Source organism: Quercus robur, chromosome 5 (genome assembly GCF_932294415.1).
Source record: "Quercus robur chromosome 5, dhQueRobu3.1, whole genome shotgun sequence".
NCBI lineage: Eukaryota > Viridiplantae > Streptophyta > Magnoliopsida > Fagales > Fagaceae > Quercus > Quercus robur.
This window is the reverse complement of record NC_065538.1, coordinates 81,615,453-81,636,103: the sequence shown is the minus strand read 5'-3', so window position 1 is coordinate 81,636,103 and position 20,651 is coordinate 81,615,453. Positions and strand designations below refer to the sequence as shown.

The following is a 20,651-nucleotide window of genomic DNA, read 5'->3' as shown; positions in this document are numbered from 1 at the left end:
TGAGATAAGACAGCAAATGAAACAAAAGTGAAAGACTACAGTTTGGAGTACACATCCAACAATCCCCCAGAATAGGAAAGACAAGTAATTCAAGAAGGCATACACAGGTTGGAATGGAAACTAGTTTTTGGGCATAATATTTCAATTGTGTTATTTATCTAATGTATCGTCTACCAAGTTACCAACTAAAGGGCTGGACTATGTTACTCAGACTTACGTGTTTTTGGATGTGAATGTTTTCTTTTCCTAAAACATAACAGACGCCAACTCGATTTTCACTTTAAACCGTGTGTGTTCCTAGGGTATTTTTTAACTATCATGGTTAATTTATGTAGTGATTTATAGAACGGTCCATCTATATCATTTAAATAAGTCACATAATTTATTAAATAGATCATGTGATTAAAAATATAAGTGAGTTAGTTTATTAATTTTCTATTACATTCTGTCTCATCCTATCATATTCTATTTTACAATATTGGGGAATCATGAGGAAGAATTTTATTTGGAGGTGAGCTTTTTCCATAATATATAAAGATGAGATAATATATAGAACTTTTAAGTGATCATTCACACACTATTATGACTTCGATACAAAATATATGTTATCTCGGATTTTAATCCGATGCAATTCTGCCACCGAAACTCAATATGTTATCCCTTAAAATTTTTACAACTCACAAAGGCAACTGTATCCCGTTTTCGTCAATACGGGATCTAAATGTTTCACGTTTCTAGTCAATATGGTTTTTTTTTGTGAGAGAGAGAGAGATAGGTGGGCGGGGTCTTTAAGCAAAGGAAGTCAAGTTTTTGGCTCTTGCGAGAGATTTCAAAGAAAGAACCATGATTATTACATACCGGCAAATGCGGAGTGTGTGCAACACGTCAGTTAAAACTGAAACATGATGGCTGTGTGTACAGATGTGTGCAACAAGTGTTAACCTTCAAAAAGAAAGATATGGGAAAAGAATAAAATTTTAAGCAATAAATGCTCCCTTCATCCAAAATCATGATTTTCACAAACCAGAATTTGTGTACAATATATGTGGGAAAAGAATAACAGTGACTGCTACTAGCGTCCAAAGTCATTGTTATCACAAACGAGAATCATTGTACATTTGATTTGATTTGAAAATCTGTTTGTCTGTCCAGCTTTGTTTTCGTGAAGGACCCGCCACCCACCATGGTTGGTCTAGAAACAATGGTTTGAAGAGATTTGGGTATCATCCCCACAAAACCACACAAACCAGAAGCATTGAACAAGTTACAATGGGACTTGTTCAAAACACAAGAATGTCAGTTCTTCTAATCTTGCTATGTCGCTTTTCTTTAGAATCTGGCTCTGCCACAGACACCATTACTTCTTTTCAACCCATCAAAGACTCTGACTACATAATCTCCAATGGAAGTACTTTCAAATTGGGATTCTTCAGCCCTGTAAATTCTACCAATCGGTACCTCGGAATATGGTATAATAAAAATTCAGGTTTCCCTGCCCAATGGGTATGGGTAGCCAACAGACAAAACCCCCTGAAGGACGCTTCTGGGGTTGTTACTATATCTGAGGAAGGAAATCTTGTAGTTTTAGATGGACAAAAACGGATAATTTGGTCATCGAAAGCCACAAACACTGTTGTCAATTCAAATGCCAAGCTTTTAGATTCTGGGAACCTTGTCTTGCAAGACACTAATGGGTCAATCATATGGGGGAGTTTCCAGTTTCCTACTAATACAATGTTGCCCAATATGAAAATTAGTTCTAATTCAAGAACAGGTAAGAAAGATCAGTTGACACCATGGAAAAGCCCTTCTGATCCATCCATTGGAAGCTTCTCGTGTGGTATGAAACCTCAAAGTCTTCTTCAAGCATTTATTTGGAAAGACGATAGCCCATTTTGGCGCAGTGGCCCATGGAACACTCGGAACTTTATTGGAATACCAGAAATGTATTCTGTATATCATCATGGATTTAGTCTCGTAGAGGATCCAGATGGAACATTATCTTTAAGTTTCTTTTATGTGAACCTATCTTTGTCACATTTTGTCCTGACTTCGCAAGGAAATTTAGAGCTAAGATATTGGGATGATGAGAAGGAGGATTGGGAGGTATGGTGGAAAGCTTTGAAGAGTGAGTGTGATGTTTATGGTAAGTGTGGTGCATTTGGAAGTTGTGATTCACGAAATTCACCAATTTGTAGCTGTTTACGGGGATTTGAGCCAAATAACACAATAGAATGGAGTAGAGGAAATTGGACTAGTGGATGTGTGAGGAGGACGCCCTTGCAGTGTGGGAGGGTGAACAGTACTGGTGGTGAAGCCAGCAAAATGGATGGGTTTTTGAAACAGAAGATGATGAAGGTGCCAGACTTTGCAGATTGGTCAGCTGCTCATGAAGACGATTGCAGGCAGCAGTGTTTACAGAATTGTTCTTGTATAGCTTATGCATATGATACTGGCACGGGGTGTATGTCATGGACTAGAAGCTTGATTGACACACTCCAATTCTCCAGCGGCGGAGTTGATCTTTACATTCGTGTTGCCTATTCAGAACTTGGTGAGTTATTTAGTTTTCTGTCCAAATTTATCTTAAGCTTCAAATCACATGTACTGCTTGTCCATTTGGTAAAAGACAATTTGTTTTACAAAAAGAGAAAAGAAAAGAAAACATATTTAGTAATCTATTTTGTGTGAATTATGTTGGGGATAAAAAGATAAAACCAAAAACCAAAAATCCCACCTCATGGTGAGAGCAAAATCTCAACCAATATTATTAATCAAAAGGGAATTTTCCAAGGGTCGGAGCTTCGCATTAGTGTACAAGCATATTAGTGTGATAAAATTAATCTTTAATCAGTGTTAATCTTAGAATTTTTAGTTGTTTAGCATGTACATCACCAATCCTCTTATAGTTTATGGTAAATAGCTATCCATTACTCTGGAAGGACATCATAAATTAATTGGAGTAGGAGTCCCACGTAGGTATTGGGAGCTGGTCCCAACTGATTTTCAAACTGGTTGCCATGTGTCTATCTCGCGGGAGCAAATCTTAATTTCGCTTGAGCTCAAAGCTCTTATCAGCAGCAGCATTTTAAGCACATGAACCTCTATCCCATTACAGTAACCCCACAAAATACAATGTATTGAATTGAGTTAAACACAAATTTGGCACGGAATTAAGCTAGGACCAATACAAGACTCAACATTTATAAATAATGGTGGAGAGCTATAATTAACACTAATCGTTTTATCACGCAATTTCAGCATATACAACAAACTTCAAAAAATATAAGATTAACAACTTCCATCGCAATTAAATATTCCAAACAACTTTTTGAAAGAAACCCAAATAATATGCATGCTTCGATAGGTTACAATGGCCATGGAAGAAAATTCGCGCCCAAACCCTAGTCTCTCACCATTGTGTATTTTCTTAGTTACAACAGTCCAGTAACTTTGTTTATAAAAGCCTAGAGAACTTGGGCCAAAAAGTAAGCTAATAAGCCCTTTTAGTAATACTTTTTTTCTGATCTAAAAGGCCCAAAAATTAGTGTAATACTTTTTGCTGTTAACAGATAAAGAGGGAGATGTGAAAAAAATTATCACAATCACAGTGGTAATAGGAACAGTTTCCATTTCAATATGCACTTTCGTATTGTGGAGGTGGATAGCTAAACATAAAGGTAATATTCTGACAAAAATTTACACAATGGACTAGGAAGTTTTGCTACATATTAGAGATTTCTGACAATTGTTGTGGAAATCAGCAATGAAAAAGAAAGCAAAGGGAATCTTGTTGTTCAACAGAGAGGAAGCACACCAAAAATTCCCCAGTGAAAACATGCTTGGAGACAACCTGAACCAAGTTCAGGTCCAGGAGCTACCGTTATTCAATTTTGAGAAGCTGGCGAGTGCAACAAACAACTTCCATCAATCTAACAAGCTTGGGCAGGGTGGTTTTGGTCCTGTATACAGGGTAACATTCTTGAGGATTTTTGTCTAATAATTTGAATATCTAGTTAATGATTTGATGTTTGTTTATAGGGAAAATTGTCAGATGGACAAGAGGTTGCAGTAAAAAGACTCTCCAAAACTTCAGGACAAGGGTTAGAAGAATTTATGAATGAGATGGTAGTAATTTCTAAACTCCAACATCGGAATCTTGTTAGGCTCCTTGGCTGCTGTGTCGAAGGACAAGAGAGAATGTTGATATATGAATACATGCCAAACAAAAGTCTAGATGCATTCCTCTTCGGTTAGTTAATTTTGATACCATTTTTTATTACAAATGCTATACCCTTTATAAAAAATTTATTTTGTTGACAGAAATAGTGTATTGTAGACAATGGATCAATATTCTTTGTTGTGGTACTTCACTTGAAACAGTTTTTCGTTGACTTCCACCAAATGAACTTCGTTTGAAAACTTTGTTCACTCACCTTGTAAGTTTAATACTAACTTTTTTCTCTTGTTTCTTTACTTTTATTTAAATTCATTAGATCCACACAAAGAAAAACTGCTAGATTGGAGAAGACGGTTCAACATTATTGAAGGAATTGGTCGTGGTTTGCTCTACCTTCATAGGGATTCGAGATTAAGGATTATTCATAGAGATCTAAAAGCAAGTAACATCTTGTTGGACAAAGAGCTAAATCCAAAAATATCAGATTTTGGTATGGCCCGGATTTTTGGAGGTAATGAAGACCAGGCCAATACTAATAGGGTTGTCGGAACTTAGTAAGTACCTTTCAGTTTGGTTAATTCAATTAGATACTAATATTGATATGTGAGATGACAAGATTTGGTTGTTTTATGTTTGTGAAATTTAGTGGCTATATGTCTCCTGAATATGCAATGGAAGGGCGATTTTCAGAGAAATCAGATGTTTTTAGTTTTGGGGTTTTGTTACTAGAGATATTAAGTGGAAGAAGAAACCATAGCTTTAATAAGGATGAGCCGTCTATGAGCCTTTTAGGATTTGTAAGTCATAGTTATCTCTCACTGCCTTATTTTGGAAAACCTCCAATGCTTGTCTTAGATGTTTTAGTATCGATGATGCAAATTTCAATCTTGTTTTCTTGTTTCCAGGCATGGAAATTGTGGAATGCAAACAACATTATGGCCTTAATCGACCCAATGATATCTGAACCATGTTTTGAAATGGAGATTTTGAGATGCATACATGTCGGATTGTTGTGTGTGCAAGATTTTGCCGAAGATAGGCCGAATGTATCTGTTGTTATCTCCATGCTTAAAAGTGAGATTGTTGATCTTCCTCATGCAAAGCAACCTGCATTTACTGAAAGGCAGATTGCCTTAGATACTTACTCTTCTCAAAGCTGCTCTGTTAACAATGTAACAGTTACAATGGTTCAAGGTCGATAGCTAGCAAGTGTTATTGACATAATCATGTGGTGGTTACATATGCATTTTGAACATTTCCGAAGAGTTTTAATAAAGTGTGAGTGCTGATTCCTCTATTCCCTCTTTAATGTCCACAATTAGTTCAATCTAAGAAGCCTTCTTGGTACACTTAGGATGATTTACGCCTTTTAACACAAATTTTTCGATGTATTAGGGGTTAATATCCATTCCAAAAATTGCTAAATAATATGGCACATACCAATAACAAATGAACTTTCATATTACGAAATAGACAGCATACCTGAGAGCATGGTATTCACTTTTTAAACCTAAATCAGTTGAAGGTCTTGGCCTTAGAAGAACCAATGATCTAAATAAAGCCTCGATCTCTAATGCAGATAATAATCTCCTGAAATCCAAATATCACCAAGATTGAAGAAATCAACTGCTGCAATCTGGAAGGGAATTCAATTCCATTGCTTAACAAGGGTCAAATACCAATCCCAGAAATCAACCAAGTGGTAGACCTCATCCTCCCTGCTTCAAAGCAATGGAAAAATGGTCTTCTTTCCAAATATTTTTGAGTCCAATATGGCCATCCACATTCAAAACGTCTAATAATAAAAGAGTCAAATGTAAACATCTTCACATCTTCCTTACTTCAAGCCGAAGCTAAGTCTGCCTTACTCGCAGATACCAAAGTTGTAATTGATGTTGATATCAGGCCCATCTCGTGTTCAGACTGGTCCATTCGAGCGCTCATTTAATGGTCTAGCCCACAATTGAGAAGTGTAAGTGTGTAACCCATCTACTCTATTCTGGATTAGGTGGTTAGTGCTGATGGGCACGATTCCCTAGTCTCCTTTTTGCTTCTTCTGATTCAAAATAAAATTTATTCTCATTTATCAAAAAAAAAAAAAAAAAACCGTAATATATTTATACTTTTTTTTTTGACAAAATTTAGACAAAGTACTTTAGGTACTATTTTTTAAGTTCCATTTTTAAAATCAAGTCATTTGGCTATTTAATTAAAAATATATTTTTATTACATAGCAAAAATTCACACAGCAGAATCTTAAAAGGAAAATCTAAGGAATAACACCTAAGTACTGTACCTAAATCTTGCCCTTATTTTTATTTGAGAAATGTTAATAGATGCTCTTAGGGCAATGATTAATAATTCATTTAAAAAAAGTGATTTAGCCCTTATTTTTATTTGAGAAATGCTAACGGATGCTCTTAGGGTAATGATTAATAATCCATTTTAAAAAAAATTTATGGGAAAAGGAAAAAAAAAAAAAAAACAATTAATATTTTGACAGCTTTTTCTAATTTTTTAAAAGGTTGTGTCAAAACTTTTCTAAAATAGATTGTTAACCATTACCTTATGGGTATCCGTTAGTATGACCCCTTTTATTATATCATTCATTGTGATTTTATGAACTTGGCAAAATTAAAATTTATGGTTACGACTTTTTAGTTTCTTTAATTAAATGGTTTTATATTCTGCAAGATTGGAAATTGTTTAATTTTATTTATATATTTTATTTTTTAAGAGGCTTATAGTTCAATAGAGTTACTTTGTTTCTCGTTATAAGGGGAAAAAAAGCTATTTTACTAAAGACCAAAGACTTGGTTTTTTTTTTTTTTTTTTGGTCAAGAGAAATGTAAATTAGATTTTGATTGTGTGGTAAAATATATTAAGTTAAAAGTAAAATGTTGATATTGCAAACTCGTATGGGACAGTGTAAACCATAGATCTAAAGTTTACACCATATCCTTATAAAATTTGTACTCTTAAAAGAAATGTGATTCTATTCTAGCATCTTATCCGGTATAAATAGTGAGTGATATTCTCTTCTTAATTTAGTCTATAGCCTTATAGTTCAATATAACTATTTTATTCTTGTTATATAGAGAATTTAATTTACCACTACACATTTTTGATGCTTTGTTCACTCTACAAGTATAAGTGCTTGTGAGGTGTGGGAGACAAGGGTTAGGATTTGTCTATTCCTTATTCATTGTTGAATTTTTTTCATAGTTAATAGGTTTTCCGTACATCGCACGGGTTAAAGACTAGTTGTTACAATGGTTCAATGTCAATCGATAGCTAGCATGTATTATCGACATAATCACATGGTGGTTACGTGTGCATGAAGATGATTTACCCCTTTAACACAAAATTTTCGGTGTATTAGGGGTTAATATCCATTCCAAAAATGACTAAGTAATATGGCACATACCAATAACAAATGAATTTTCGTATTACAAAATAGACAGCATACCTGAGAGCATGGTCTTCACTTTGTAAACTTAAATCAGTTGAAGGTCTTGACCTCAGAAGAACCGATTATCTATAGAAAGCCTTGATCTCTAATGCAGATATGACATGGGTTCATTTCCTCAAATCTAAATATCTCCAAGATTGAAGAATTCAACTGCTGCCATCTGGAGAGGAATTCAATTCTTTTCCATTGCTTAGCAAGAGTCTGTGCCATTGCCACCTTATTTGATCAGGCTCAAATACCAATCCCAGAAATCAACCAAGCTAGTAGACCTCATCCTCCTTGCTTCAAGAAATCAACCACCTTATTTGATAGCTAGGTCTTTTTTCAAATGTTTTTTAGTCCAATATAGCCATCCACATTCAAAACATGCAATAAGAGTGTCACTGTAAACATCTTCACATCTTCCCCTGCTTTAGCCCAAGTTAAGGCAGCCTTACTCGCGGTCTCCATTGCTGCAAATCTGTTCTCTTTGAAGGTGATGCCAAAGTTGTGACTGATGTTATTATCAAGCCCATCTCGTGCACAGACTGGTCCATTTGAGCAATCATTTAATGGTTCGGCCCAAAATTGGGTTTGTTAGGCCTCTCTATGTATAACTTGGGAAGTCTAGTGTCTAACCCATCAACTCTGTTCTGGATTGAGTTCTTGTTTGTTGATGGACAGGTTTCATAATCTCTCTCTCTCTCTCTCTCTCTCTCTATATATATATATATAGGTTTCATAATCATATTATATATTATATCATATTATATATAATAAAAGTTGGGCTTAGACGCTATGGCTGCACCACATGGCTTCACCAAATTGCATAAATTTTAATAGATTTTTGAAAAATAAATATAATTTTTTCATGCTCTTATCTTTTTCTCCTATAATTTCTAAGTTGATAAAAATTTTAATTTAGAAGAACTTCTTTAGATAAAGTTTGATAGACACAAAAACTCAATAATTTAATATAATCTTAACTTCTTCTCATCCATTAAGGAAAAAAAAAAAAAAAAAAAATATATATATATATATATATATATATATATATATATATATTCTCAAGCTTCACGCTTTCATAAATTTTGCTCTTATCTTCTTAAATTGCAGGATTTTTTTTTTTTTTTAAGATTTTAAAAGAATAGATATATTTTCTTTGTTCTTATCTTCTTCTCCTATATATATATATATATATATATATATATATATATATATATATATATTATTTTCTTTTTTAAATTTCAGCTTCACACTTTCATAAATTTTTACTACACGTAAAAAAATTGAAGAATTTTGTTTAGATTTTAAAAATTGCAATATTTTGGATAAATAGAAGTTTAGTTATTATTATAAACTTAAACTCATCCTTAATCAATTTTTAGAACATACGTGAAATTTTAATCAATCATTGAATGTTTATCAATTTTATTTAAATTACCCTTCTTTTGTAGTTTTGTACTGTAATTCATTAAAATAAAAACGTCTATCCTTATTAGTACTTTCATAAAATAAAAGTTGGGTTTAAACGTCGTGGTTGTGCCACATGGCTTCACCAAATTGCATAAATTTTAATAGATTTTTGAAAAATAAATATAATTTTTTTATGCTCTTATCTTTTTCTCCTATAATTTCTAAGTTGATAAAAATTTTAATTTAAAAGCACTTCTTTAGATAAAGTTTGATAGACACAAAAACTCAATAATTTAATATCATCTTAACTTCTTCTCATCCATTAATAAAAATAAATAAATATATATATATATATATATTTATTCTTAAGCTTCAAACTTTCTTAAATTTTTACTACACGTAAAAAAATTGAAGAATTTTGTTTAGATTTTAAAAATTGCAATATTTTGGATAAAATAGAGGTTTAGTTATTATTATCAACTTAAACTCTAATCCTTAATCAATTTTTTGGATGTACACGAAATTTTAATCAATCATTGAATGTTTATCAATTTTATTTAAATTACCATTCATTTGTAGTTTTGTACTTTAATTCATTAAAATAAAAACGTCTATCCTTATTAGTACTTTCATTCTTTATACTAATACAAAATTCTGTCCATATTTATCCAATAAAAATGATCGAAGGAGATTTAGTTTAAGTATAAATCATCTAAATTCAAACTTTATCGGATTAAGAAGTTACCTCCTTATAAAAACAAAGATTTAAAATCTCATCTCACTTAAAATACAATACAGGTATTATTTTACTTAGCCGTGTTTGTCTCTTTACTTTTTGTTTTTTTGGCTTTAACAATGTTGGTGTGGTAATGCTTTTCATGAGTATTTATTTTTGATGTTGCAGCTTTCTTAATAGAAAAGTGCTGAGTTTCCCTCTCTGCCCTACCTACAACCTTGCAGGTAATATTTTTTTTCTTTCATCAAATTGAATAGATTTTGTGTATTTGTTGCATTTTTATTATGTATAATATGATTTTTATCAACAAGTTTTATAGATAAGCTGAAATTTTATGTTTGATCACACCTTTTAATGTTTTTTTTAGAAGTCAATATAGCAAGCAATATATTTGTATTTTTTAATTTCTTATTACATGATTATTTGTTATTGACATCAATATTTTATAATGGATTTAATTTGTTATGGCTTTTGTTTGGTGCTTTGTTCCATGTAATCTATATTCTTTAATTAAAACCAAAATTTTCTGTCAAACATGAAATTGGATACGAGAGAATCCATCCGTCCAAATTTCTATGTAAGTCTATCTTTACTTAACTCTGGTTTTGTTTGTTTGTTTTTTTGTTTTTTTTTTTTTTAAGCTAAAAATTTGGATATTTTTTCATTGATGAATTGAGGTTTTGGCTTAATTTTTTTTTCAACCGCTTTAGTTATTGAATTCATTATTTTTTCATGTGTAATATTAATATCTGTGTTTTTTTTTTATGATAAAAAAATAATATATGTGTTCTTAAAGGCTAAAACACAATACAATTACAAACATTACTTTAAGTTAGGGTCTTATATTTATTTATTAGTAAGTTGGAATGTTACATTAAGTTAGAGTATTATATTTTTATTTATTATTAATTTAGAATGTTACACATGGATACATATGTTGGTTTAGGGTTGATATAACTTATAACCATTTGAATGAAATCAACACTAAAACAAATTATTTAAATATCAAAATATATAAGAAATAAAAATTAAATTTCTTTTAAGTGTAGGAGTACAATTTATTTTTAAATCTTAAATTTTAAATTAATTCTTTTTTCATTTTATTTTTATTAAATTTAATTATATTATCAAAATATTTTTTATTAAGCCGTGCATCGCACGGGTATAATACTAGTATATAATAAAAGTTGGGCTTAGATGCCGTGGTTGCGCCACATGGCTTCACCAAATTGCAGAAATTTTAATAAACTTTTAGATTTTAAGAATAGATGTATACATATTTTTTGGATAAATATGACAAATCAAAAAATGGAAGAAAGTAGTATTTCATTTACAACTATAACAGTTATATATATATATATATATATATATATATATATATATATATATATATATATATATATATCATAAACTACTACTTTTTCAATAGAATAGAATTATCAAAGGATAGAATTTAAATAAAAAAGAGAGAATTTAAGTTTCACCTAAACTACTTCTTTTTGTTCATATCATCTTCTTCACAACTTAAAATTCCCACTATATATACACAAAGTTTTTTGGTGTTTCATTATTTCTGCTATGTACTTTACAATTATTTGTTGTATTCTTCATTTCTCCTCTCTGCCCTACCTACAACCTTGCAGGTAATTTTTTTTTTCTTTCATCAAATTGAATAGATTTTGTGTATTTGTTGCATTTTTATTATATATAATATGATTTTATCAACAAGTTTTATAGATAGGTTCAAATTATATGTTTGATCACACCTTTTAGTGTTTTTTTTAGAAGTCAATATAACAAGCAATATATTTGTAATTTTTTAATTTCTTATTGTATGATTATTTGTTGTTGACATCAATATTTTATAATGGATTTAATTTTTTATGGCTTTTGTTTGGTGCTTTGTTCCATGTAATCTATATTCTTTAATTAAAAGCAAAATTTATTGTCAAACATGAAATTGGATACAAGAGAATCCATTTGTCCACATTTTAATGTAAGTCTATCTTTAATTAGCTCCATTTTTTTTAAAGTTAAAAAATTTCGATATTTTTTCATTAATGAATTGAGGTTTTGGCTTAATTTTGTTTTCAACCATTTCAATTATTGAATTCATTATTATTTCATGTGTAATATTAATATCTGTTTTTTTTTTTTTTAATGATAAAAAAATAATATATGTGTTCTTAAAGGTTAAAACACAATACAATTGCAAACATTACTTTAAGTTAGGGTGTTATATTTATTTATTAGTAAGTTAGAATGTTACATTAAGTTAGAGTATTATATTTTTATTTATTATTAATTTAGAATGTTACATATGGATACATATGTTGGTTTAGGGTTGATATAATTTATAATCATTTGAATGAAATCAACACTAAAACAAATGATTTAAATATCAAAATAAGAAATAAAAATTAAATTTCTTTTAAGTGTACAAGTACAATTTATTTTTTAATCTTAAATTTTGAATTAATTATTTTTTCATTTTATTTTTTATTAAATTTAATTATATTATCAAAATATTTTTTTTCAAGCCGTGCATCGTACGGGCATAATACTAGCATATATATAAAACCGAAACTTTTGAAACTCTCATAATTTTCCACACCACCATTTTTTTTTTCTTTTCATTTTGGATTCTTTTCATTTTAAGTTTTATATCTTATATAGTTATTATTTCTCTTCAATGTGTAATTATCTTATCAAGAGTTACAATAGTTTAGTTTAAGTAAAACTCTATTAGATATATGTTTCAAGAGATTGAAAATTCTACTTCAACTAAAATTCTATAACAAAAATTTTAGTTGTTTGGTGCCATACAACCACTATACTTAAACGAGACCTAAATTATCACCTAAATTTAGTTGTTTGAGTTTCTTTCTTTTGCAAAAAACCTCACGGTAAGCACCAATCCACCAACACAAACATTAGATTGCTTTTGTTTTTTTGTTAGAAATATATTTGGATTGCTAAATTGCATAACCAGCCCTCTTCACTAGATTTGTTTCCTTTTCTCCTCTGCATCCTCCTTTTGTAAGTTTTATTTTTTATTTTTTTATGGGACTCCTGTAAGTTGGGTTCATTCAACTTAAAATTACAACCTTATCATATTTGTCACCATTATTTATTTATTTTTTTTAGATTTTTTTTATTTTAGGTTTTATATCTTATATATTTATTATTTCTCTTTAACGTGTAATTATCTTATCAAGTGTTACAATAGTTTGGTTTAAGTAAAACTCTATTAGATATAGGTTTCGAGAGCTTGAAAATTCTACTTCAACTAAAATTCTATAACAAAAATTTTAGTTGTTTGGTGCCATACAACCACTATACTTAAAGGAGACCTAAATAATCACCTAAATTTAGTTGTTTGGGTTTCTTTCTTTTGTAAAAAACCTCACAGTAAGCACCAAGCCACCAACACAAACATTAGATTGGTTTTGTTTTTTTGTTAGAAATATATTTGGATTGCTGAATTGCATAGCCAGCCCTCTTCATTGGATTTGCTTCCTTTTCTCCTCTGCCTCCTTCTATAAGTTTTATTTTTTATTTTTTATGGGACTCCTGTAAGTTGGGTTCATTCAACTTAGATTACAACCTTATCATATTTTTTTAATGAATTGTAAGGGATGTTCTTTTTTCCCACTTTCTTTACGAAATTATAATATTGCTTGATTTTTCTGTTGGTGAAGTCTCATTCGCAGGCACTGTACGAACAATAACATTAGCTTAATCTTCAGTTTTATTAAGCCTTGAATATGAGAAAGTTTGTTATATATTAATTGTGGTGGTTCAATTCACGGAAATATCAAAAAAGTTTAGGGATAACAAGACAACCCACAACCAATCATAAGCAGATTTCACCGATTTACACCATTTATATATGTTGAGTTAATCTTCGGTTTTATATTTTTCTTATATTTTATCTGATTTGTTGTTATATATTTTGGATTTGTCTCAATAAATATTGGATTCTAATTCTATAATTGTCAAATTGTAGGTGCATTGTGCGCGCTTTGTGTAATTTCTAATGTTCTAGCCGTGGCCAATTTCAACAAGTTGTGGAGCTAATATGATTAATCCTCAAAAGAGCCAGATGAGTGATAAGAGAATTTCTGTCATCGATATAAGGGGTCATGGAATATCGATATATGCAATGTTCATAACTTCATAGGGGCAGTGTAAGAACTTAAGTAGAACTTATGTTGTAGATTTTAGTTAGCTTAACTGATAAAGTCTCTAATGGTTGAATAAGAGATCTAAAGTTCAATCCTCACTTATACCAAAAATCAATTGATGTCTTGGTCTGATGATAATGAAACTCTCTCTCAAAAAAAGAAAAAGAAAAAGAAAGGAGCATATGTACATATAAACTTATACTCATTGATTTAACTTATTTTGAACTACCGTATATTCTGCCAAGTTTTTATGTGAAGCATTATTTTATGCATGTTAATTTCTCAGTTGACAGCTATAACGTAATTATGACACAACAACAAAGCAATGGATCATAGAATAATGGACTAGCAGATGGGCGAAGGTCTGTCTATATATATATATATATATATATATATATATATATATATATATATATGACTTTAACAGACATGCCACAAAGTGTTACTACAAGAATATAAATGTTTTTAGTGTGTTTTTACCATACCTATTAATTATGTTTTAACCTACTTATACATGCCACAGATTCCTTCATACAAGTGTATAGTGTATTAACCATTTGTTTTAACTTTATTACTTTTAGATGAATTATGTGAACTTTATTTTGAACAAAATGACATATTTTCCTTCACTTTTAAGTCGTATTACCTTCCATTAAACTAAATATTTTTAATATGAGAAATATTACGTCTACAAAATTTTTACAACAATTTTATAGCAAATTCTAAATGACAAATTGATATTGGAAGGTAAAAAAAAAAAAGTAATTTCAATAATGAGTGAAGATTAGAACCAATAAAAAACTGCTACATATAAATTATTGTGAAATTATTATAAAAATGTTGTAAATGTACCATTACACTTCTAATATTTATTTAACCATTCTGTGCATTGCACGAGTTAGCGACTATTTTTGAATAAAATTTATTCTCATTTACCCCCCCCCCAAAAAAAAACCCTAATCTATTTATATTTTTTTTATTATGTCATTCATTATGATTTTTTATGCACTTGAAAGAATTATAAATGCTACAAAAAAAAGATTAGGGTTTTTTTTTTTTTTTTTTTTTTTTTTTTTACGATATTCAAATACTCCTCCCTGGCTGATTTGTTGTTAGAAAAAGGAATAATAGAAAATATAATAAATCTCTCCTTGATTTCTGCCGTAGTCTTTGCTCTTTAGTCTTTATTCAACTGCCTTTTTCGGCGCGCTAATGATGATGTGAATTATAAACAACTTCTAGTCTACACTAAAAGAACAAAGACTTGGCATATTTTGTCAAGAGAAATGTAAATTAGATTTTTTTTTTTTTTTTTTGAGAAGAATGTAAATTAGATTTTGATTGTGTGGTAAGAGGTAAGATATATTAAGTTAGATTTTGTAGTTCAATACAACTATTTTGTTTTTGTTATATAAAGAGCTTAATTTTTAATTGTCCTCCTCCACTTGATAGGAAAAATAATTTGTTTAATTTCTACCGTAATCTTTACTCCTTAATAGTGCGTTTGTAAAAGCTATTGCAAAATGATGTTTTGAGTTTAAAATAACTGTTTGTGAAAAAGCTATGAGGAGTTACTACTATGAACGGAGTTTAAGTTTTTAAAAACACCTCCCAAAACACATGACCAAATGGTTTTATTCAACCGCATGTTTTTTTGGCAAAGAGAAGAGAGAGATATAGGCAACTTCTAGTCTGCCCTAGGGACGAGGATTTGACTTATTTCTGCGATGTTAGATTCACGAAAGTCTGTAGTAGCATTTTTCCTAGAAACATCCTTTTAGAAAGGGCAATGTCTATTACACAAGCTTGTTACAGGCACCTAATACACGCCACTTTTGCACAGAAATATATTTAGGATTTCCAACTTTATATTGTGTGAAGTTGGAATATGAAACATAGAAATTATTTGTTTATTTAGAAAATGCTAGAGTGGAGAAAATGCACTTGAAATTTTTTTTAATTTTATTTACATATTTCAGTTAAGGTTGCTAATTCTTACGTATAGACACCCAATTTTTTTGCATTTAATTAATTAATACTTCATATGGACCTAGTTCCAAATTGTTGGGCTACAATCTTGTTTATGTGAATTAAGATAATTAAAAAATAAATTTAAACAATCCCAAAAATACTATTAACAAAAATTACAAAACTAAGATATCAAACTTATTAGTGTATCATGCACACCACACATAGTACACGTTAATATCTTTGATTTTAGAAACTGAGATATAAACAAAATACAATCATGACTAATACAAAGCAAAAATCCAATTTTAAAGAGAGGTATTTGAGAAATTTAAAATGAAATGTGATTCTATTCTAGCATTTATAAGTGAGTGTTATTTTTCTTAATTTTGTTAAGTTCCTTAAAGTTACTTTGTTTCTCATAATTATTTTGGCTAAAATGCAAATTGCACTTTCTAAATTTAATTGAAATTCATTTCAGTTTTCTAACTTTACTTTTATTCAATTTAATTCTTTAAGTTTCAAATTTATTAAATTAAGGCCTTTTGTCCAATTTTGTTAAAAAAATTTCCCACAAAACATATTATTTTCACATGAAAAAAACCTATAAATTTAATAAAAATATATTTGTAGATTTTTTATGTAATAATTTTTTTTTTCAATTTCTTTTCATTAGTTAATTGCATACTTAATAACAATTTTTTAAACAAAATTGGAGCCTGAATTGAATAACTTTGAAACTTAAAGACCTCAATTGAATAAAAGTAAAGTTAGGGAACTTAATGAGTGCATTTTACATTTTAGCCTTTAAAAAAAAAGGAATGAGCTACTTTAACTAGATTCAAATCCACCTCCCTCATTTGTTGTTTGAAAAAGGAAAAAAAGAAAATAAAAATCTCTCATAATTTTTGCCGTAGTCCTTACTCAGTCTTTTATCAACCGCCTTTTTTAGCCAACAGAAGATGATGAGAATTATAAACAACTTCTAGTCTACACTAAAGAACAAAGACTTGACATATTTCTTGTCAAGAGAAATTTAAAAGAAAAGTATTCTGTTCTAGCATCTTAACTATTACAAATAGTGAGCAGTATTCTTTCTTCAATTTAATCAAGAGCCTTGTAGTCAGGGTTGGAGCTATAGCAAGGGTTGGGCCCCCAAAATTTTAAAAAATTCTTTTATATTATGTATAAGTATTAAAAACTTTAAATATTTAGCTACAAAAAATATAAAATCACCCCCAAATGATTGAGTTAGCCCAATGATTGCTCTTAAAAACCAATTGAATTTGTCAATCAGTTTAGTAGTTATAGAAATAAGGTAGTTTTTGTTTTCTTGAATTCCTTTTTTGTAAATGTATAATATCAAACTAGACAACTTTTATATACTCATTAGAGTTTGGTTGGGAGGATGGAAAAGTGGGAGGATAGAAAATTGTGAGATGGTGGAAAAGTGGGAGGATAGAAAAGATTTAGTTTTTCCTCATTTGTGTTTAATTGGAAGGGTGGAAAAGTGGAGAGATGAAAAACTTTTTTGTTTGGTTGAGATAAAAAATGAGAGGATGAAAAATAAAGTTGATATAAATTTACCATTATGTCCTTACTAAATATATAAACAAAAAGTAACACATTTATTATTAAAAAAAAAATTTAAGGACACTTTAATTTTTTATTTATTTATAAAATAATCAAATGCTAAAAGGATATTAAAAAAAAAAAAAAAAAACAAACAAAAAGAACTAACGTCTACTGTGCAAAATTTTATCCAAAAAAAAAAAAAAAAAAAAAAAAACCAAAACCAAAACCAACGTGAACGTACTGTGTAAACTTGAAGAGATTTTATCCAGGTCAAAAAAAAAAAAAAAAAAAAAAAAAAAAAAAAACAAAAGTAGAAAATTAAAAGACAAAAAGTGGGCAATTTTGTCCTTAATACTCTTCCTCCTTTTCTCTCCCATTTTCTCTCCATTTAGGAGAGATTAAATTGTGGTGGGTCTAGAGAGAAAATAGCTGGTCCCGCTACTTTTCTCTCCCCCTCTCCCTCTCATCCAAACACCCTTCCCATCCATTTTCTCTCCTATTTTCCACTCTTTTTTTTCCATCCTTCCTAAAATCCACCCATCGAAACATAGTGTAAAAGATGATAAGTTCTCCTAAAGAATTATCTTGCAAATATACATATGTGAAAATTGTTAATTTTACATACAATATATTTATAAATTATCACCTACTCTAATATCAAAATATTAATATTTATATATGCTTATATGTGTTTACATATATGTGTGTTGGATTATCTTGACTCCCAACTACTCTAGTATAAAAAATTTCTCCTTAATTTCAACTGTAGTCCTTACTCTTAAGTCTATATTCAACCGCTTTTTTTGGGCAAGAGAAGAGAATGAGATATAAGCAACCTGTAGTCTACACAAGGGACAATGACTTGACTTATATTTTGCGATGTTACTTACGAAAGTCTGGAGTAGCTTGTCCGTTACACACACGCTTTACAAAAGCCACTTTTGCACAGAAATCATGATTTCCAACTTTGTGATGCATAGAAAAAAATGAAACCAGATTCACCATAAATAGTTAGATAAACAGGGCCTCCCCGATCCCTTTACTGAATTCTCACACAAAGTAGGTTCAAACGAAGTTATGGGTATGGGACGTCTTAGCAGGAGTATCTTGTTGTCTGTCCTTTGTTGCCTTTGTTTAAACTTAGGCGTTGTTGCTGTAGACACCATCAGATCTTCTCAATTCATCAAAGACAAAGACTCTTGACTACATGATCTCCAATGGAAGTGTTTTCAAACTGGGATTCTTCAGCCCAGTGAATTCTACCAACCGCTACCTAGGGATATGGTATAACAACATTTCTGCATTCACAGTCGTATGGGTAGCGAACAGACAGAAACCCCTCAACGATTCTTCTGGACTTCTTACTATATCTGAGGACGGCAACCTTGTAGTATTAAACGGACAAAAGGAGATTCTTTGGTCATCGAATGTTAACAACTCTGTTACCAATTCAAGCGCCCAGCTTTTAGATTTGGGGAACCTTGTCTTAAAAGAAAACACTATAGGGACAACCTTATGGGAGAGTTTCAAAAATCCTTCTGATACAGGCTTACCCGAGATGAAATATAGTACTAATGAAAGAACAGGTGAGAAAGTGCAGTTGACATCATGGAAAAGCCCTTCTGATCCATCCATTGGAAGCTTCTCTGCTGGAATTTCTCGTCAAAGTCTTACTCAGGGATTCATTTGGAAAGATGGTAGACCATATTTCCGCTTTGGTCCATGGAATGGTCAGGAGTTTATTGGAATACCAACAGTTCCTATATTTCATGACAAATTTAGTGTCATACAAATCCCAGATGGAACTACATATTTAACTTCATCTTCATACGTTGTCCTGACTACCCAAGGAAATACAGAGGTAAGAATTTGGGATAGTGAGAAGGAGGATTGGGAGGTTGTGTGGAAAGCTATGCTCAGTGTGTGTGATATTTATGGCACGTGTGGTGCATTTGGAAGCTGTAATTCAATGAGTTCCCCAATTTGCAGTTGTTTAGAGGGGTTTGAGCCAAAGAACACAGAAGAATGGAATAGACAAAATTGGACTAGTGGATGTGCAAGGAGGACACCGTTGCAGTGTGGGAGCGTGAACACCAGTGGTGAAGCTGGCAAAATGGATGGGTTTTTGAAACTGAACATGATGAAGGTGCCAGACTTTGTAGAATGGTCAGAAGCTCAGGAAGATGATTGCAGGCAGCAGTGTTTGCAGAATTGTTCTTGTATAGCTTATGCATTTGATTTAGGTGCAAGTTGTATGACATGGACTCGAACCTTAATTGATACACAGAAATTCTCTAACAGTAGCGGAATTGATCTTTATATTCGTGTAGCCCATTCGGAATTTGGTGAGTTGTTTTGCTCTATGTCAAAAATTTATCTATGCTTCCAATCATGCACCCATAACGAACCTCCTCCCCCCAAAAAAATAATAATAATAATAATAACTAGTCGCTAACCCGTGCGATGCACGGGATAGTTAAACAAAATTTATACACATTCACTTTTATTGATACAATCATTTGAAAACAATTCTAACTAATACCAAATGTATACCGTGCATTGTAGATCTTGAATGCTATACTGTGCGTTTAGGGCTTCCTACATCTGGAGAGAGAGAGTTTGCAGAAACTAAAGAAAATCTCTCTATAACTTAAGAAACACAATATACTAAAATTAAAAAGAGAAAATTTTTGGAGGACAAAATATTATAGATAATTTAAAAGAATTTTGGTTTAATTCCTTAACACTGCAACTCCATAAAATTTATACTAATAATAATATTTTATGATAGCGCAGTTAGAATTTTGGTTCTTGAACACTGAATTGGAAATTGATTATATGAGTATTCAATAGTAAACAAAGTACTATGTATTAATTAATATATAAACAAAACTAACCTTGGAATGGAACTCTCACCTCTCATACGAGGATAAAGGAGGGCTCTCCGCCGTACAGCGTACGCTTTACGTACGTGGCTCTGATAGGTATCGCTCATGTTCCTTTGTAAGGGCGTTCTTGGGGTGACCTTCCATACCCCTGGATAGGGCGTTCTTGGGGAAGCCTTTCATACCCCGGCATGAGTCCCGCTTTTGGGGTTGCTTACTTAGGTGGCATGTAAATCCTGGGTAGTCAATGGTA

At 30.7% G+C, this 20,651-nt stretch overlaps 2 protein-coding genes across 2 annotated transcripts in view; both read left to right on the top strand.

Annotated features, from left to right (window-relative positions):
* Nucleotides 1-1,163: 1,163 nt before the first annotated feature.
* On the top strand, nucleotides 1,164-5,564 carry LOC126727350 (G-type lectin S-receptor-like serine/threonine-protein kinase At1g11300). The gene is made up of 7 exons (XM_050432953.1): nucleotides 1,164-2,554; nucleotides 3,573-3,680; nucleotides 3,765-3,973; nucleotides 4,042-4,252; nucleotides 4,497-4,734; nucleotides 4,827-4,977; nucleotides 5,086-5,564. Exons 1-7 carry the CDS (start codon nucleotides 1,270-1,272, stop codon nucleotides 5,380-5,382), a joined length of 2,499 nt encoding a protein of 832 aa, XP_050288910.1. The 5' UTR covers nucleotides 1,164-1,269; the 3' UTR covers nucleotides 5,383-5,564.
* Nucleotides 5,565-18,504: 12,940 nt separating this feature from the next.
* Nucleotides 18,505-20,651, top strand: part of LOC126727357 (G-type lectin S-receptor-like serine/threonine-protein kinase At1g11300) — a 19,241-nt gene continuing 17,094 nt past the window's right edge. The window contains exon 1 of the mRNA XM_050432969.1: nucleotides 18,505-19,858. Coding sequence (XP_050288926.1) covers nucleotides 18,721-19,858 — 1,138 coding nt within the window. The 5' untranslated portion in view covers nucleotides 18,505-18,720. The remainder of the gene's footprint in view (nucleotides 19,859-20,651) is intronic.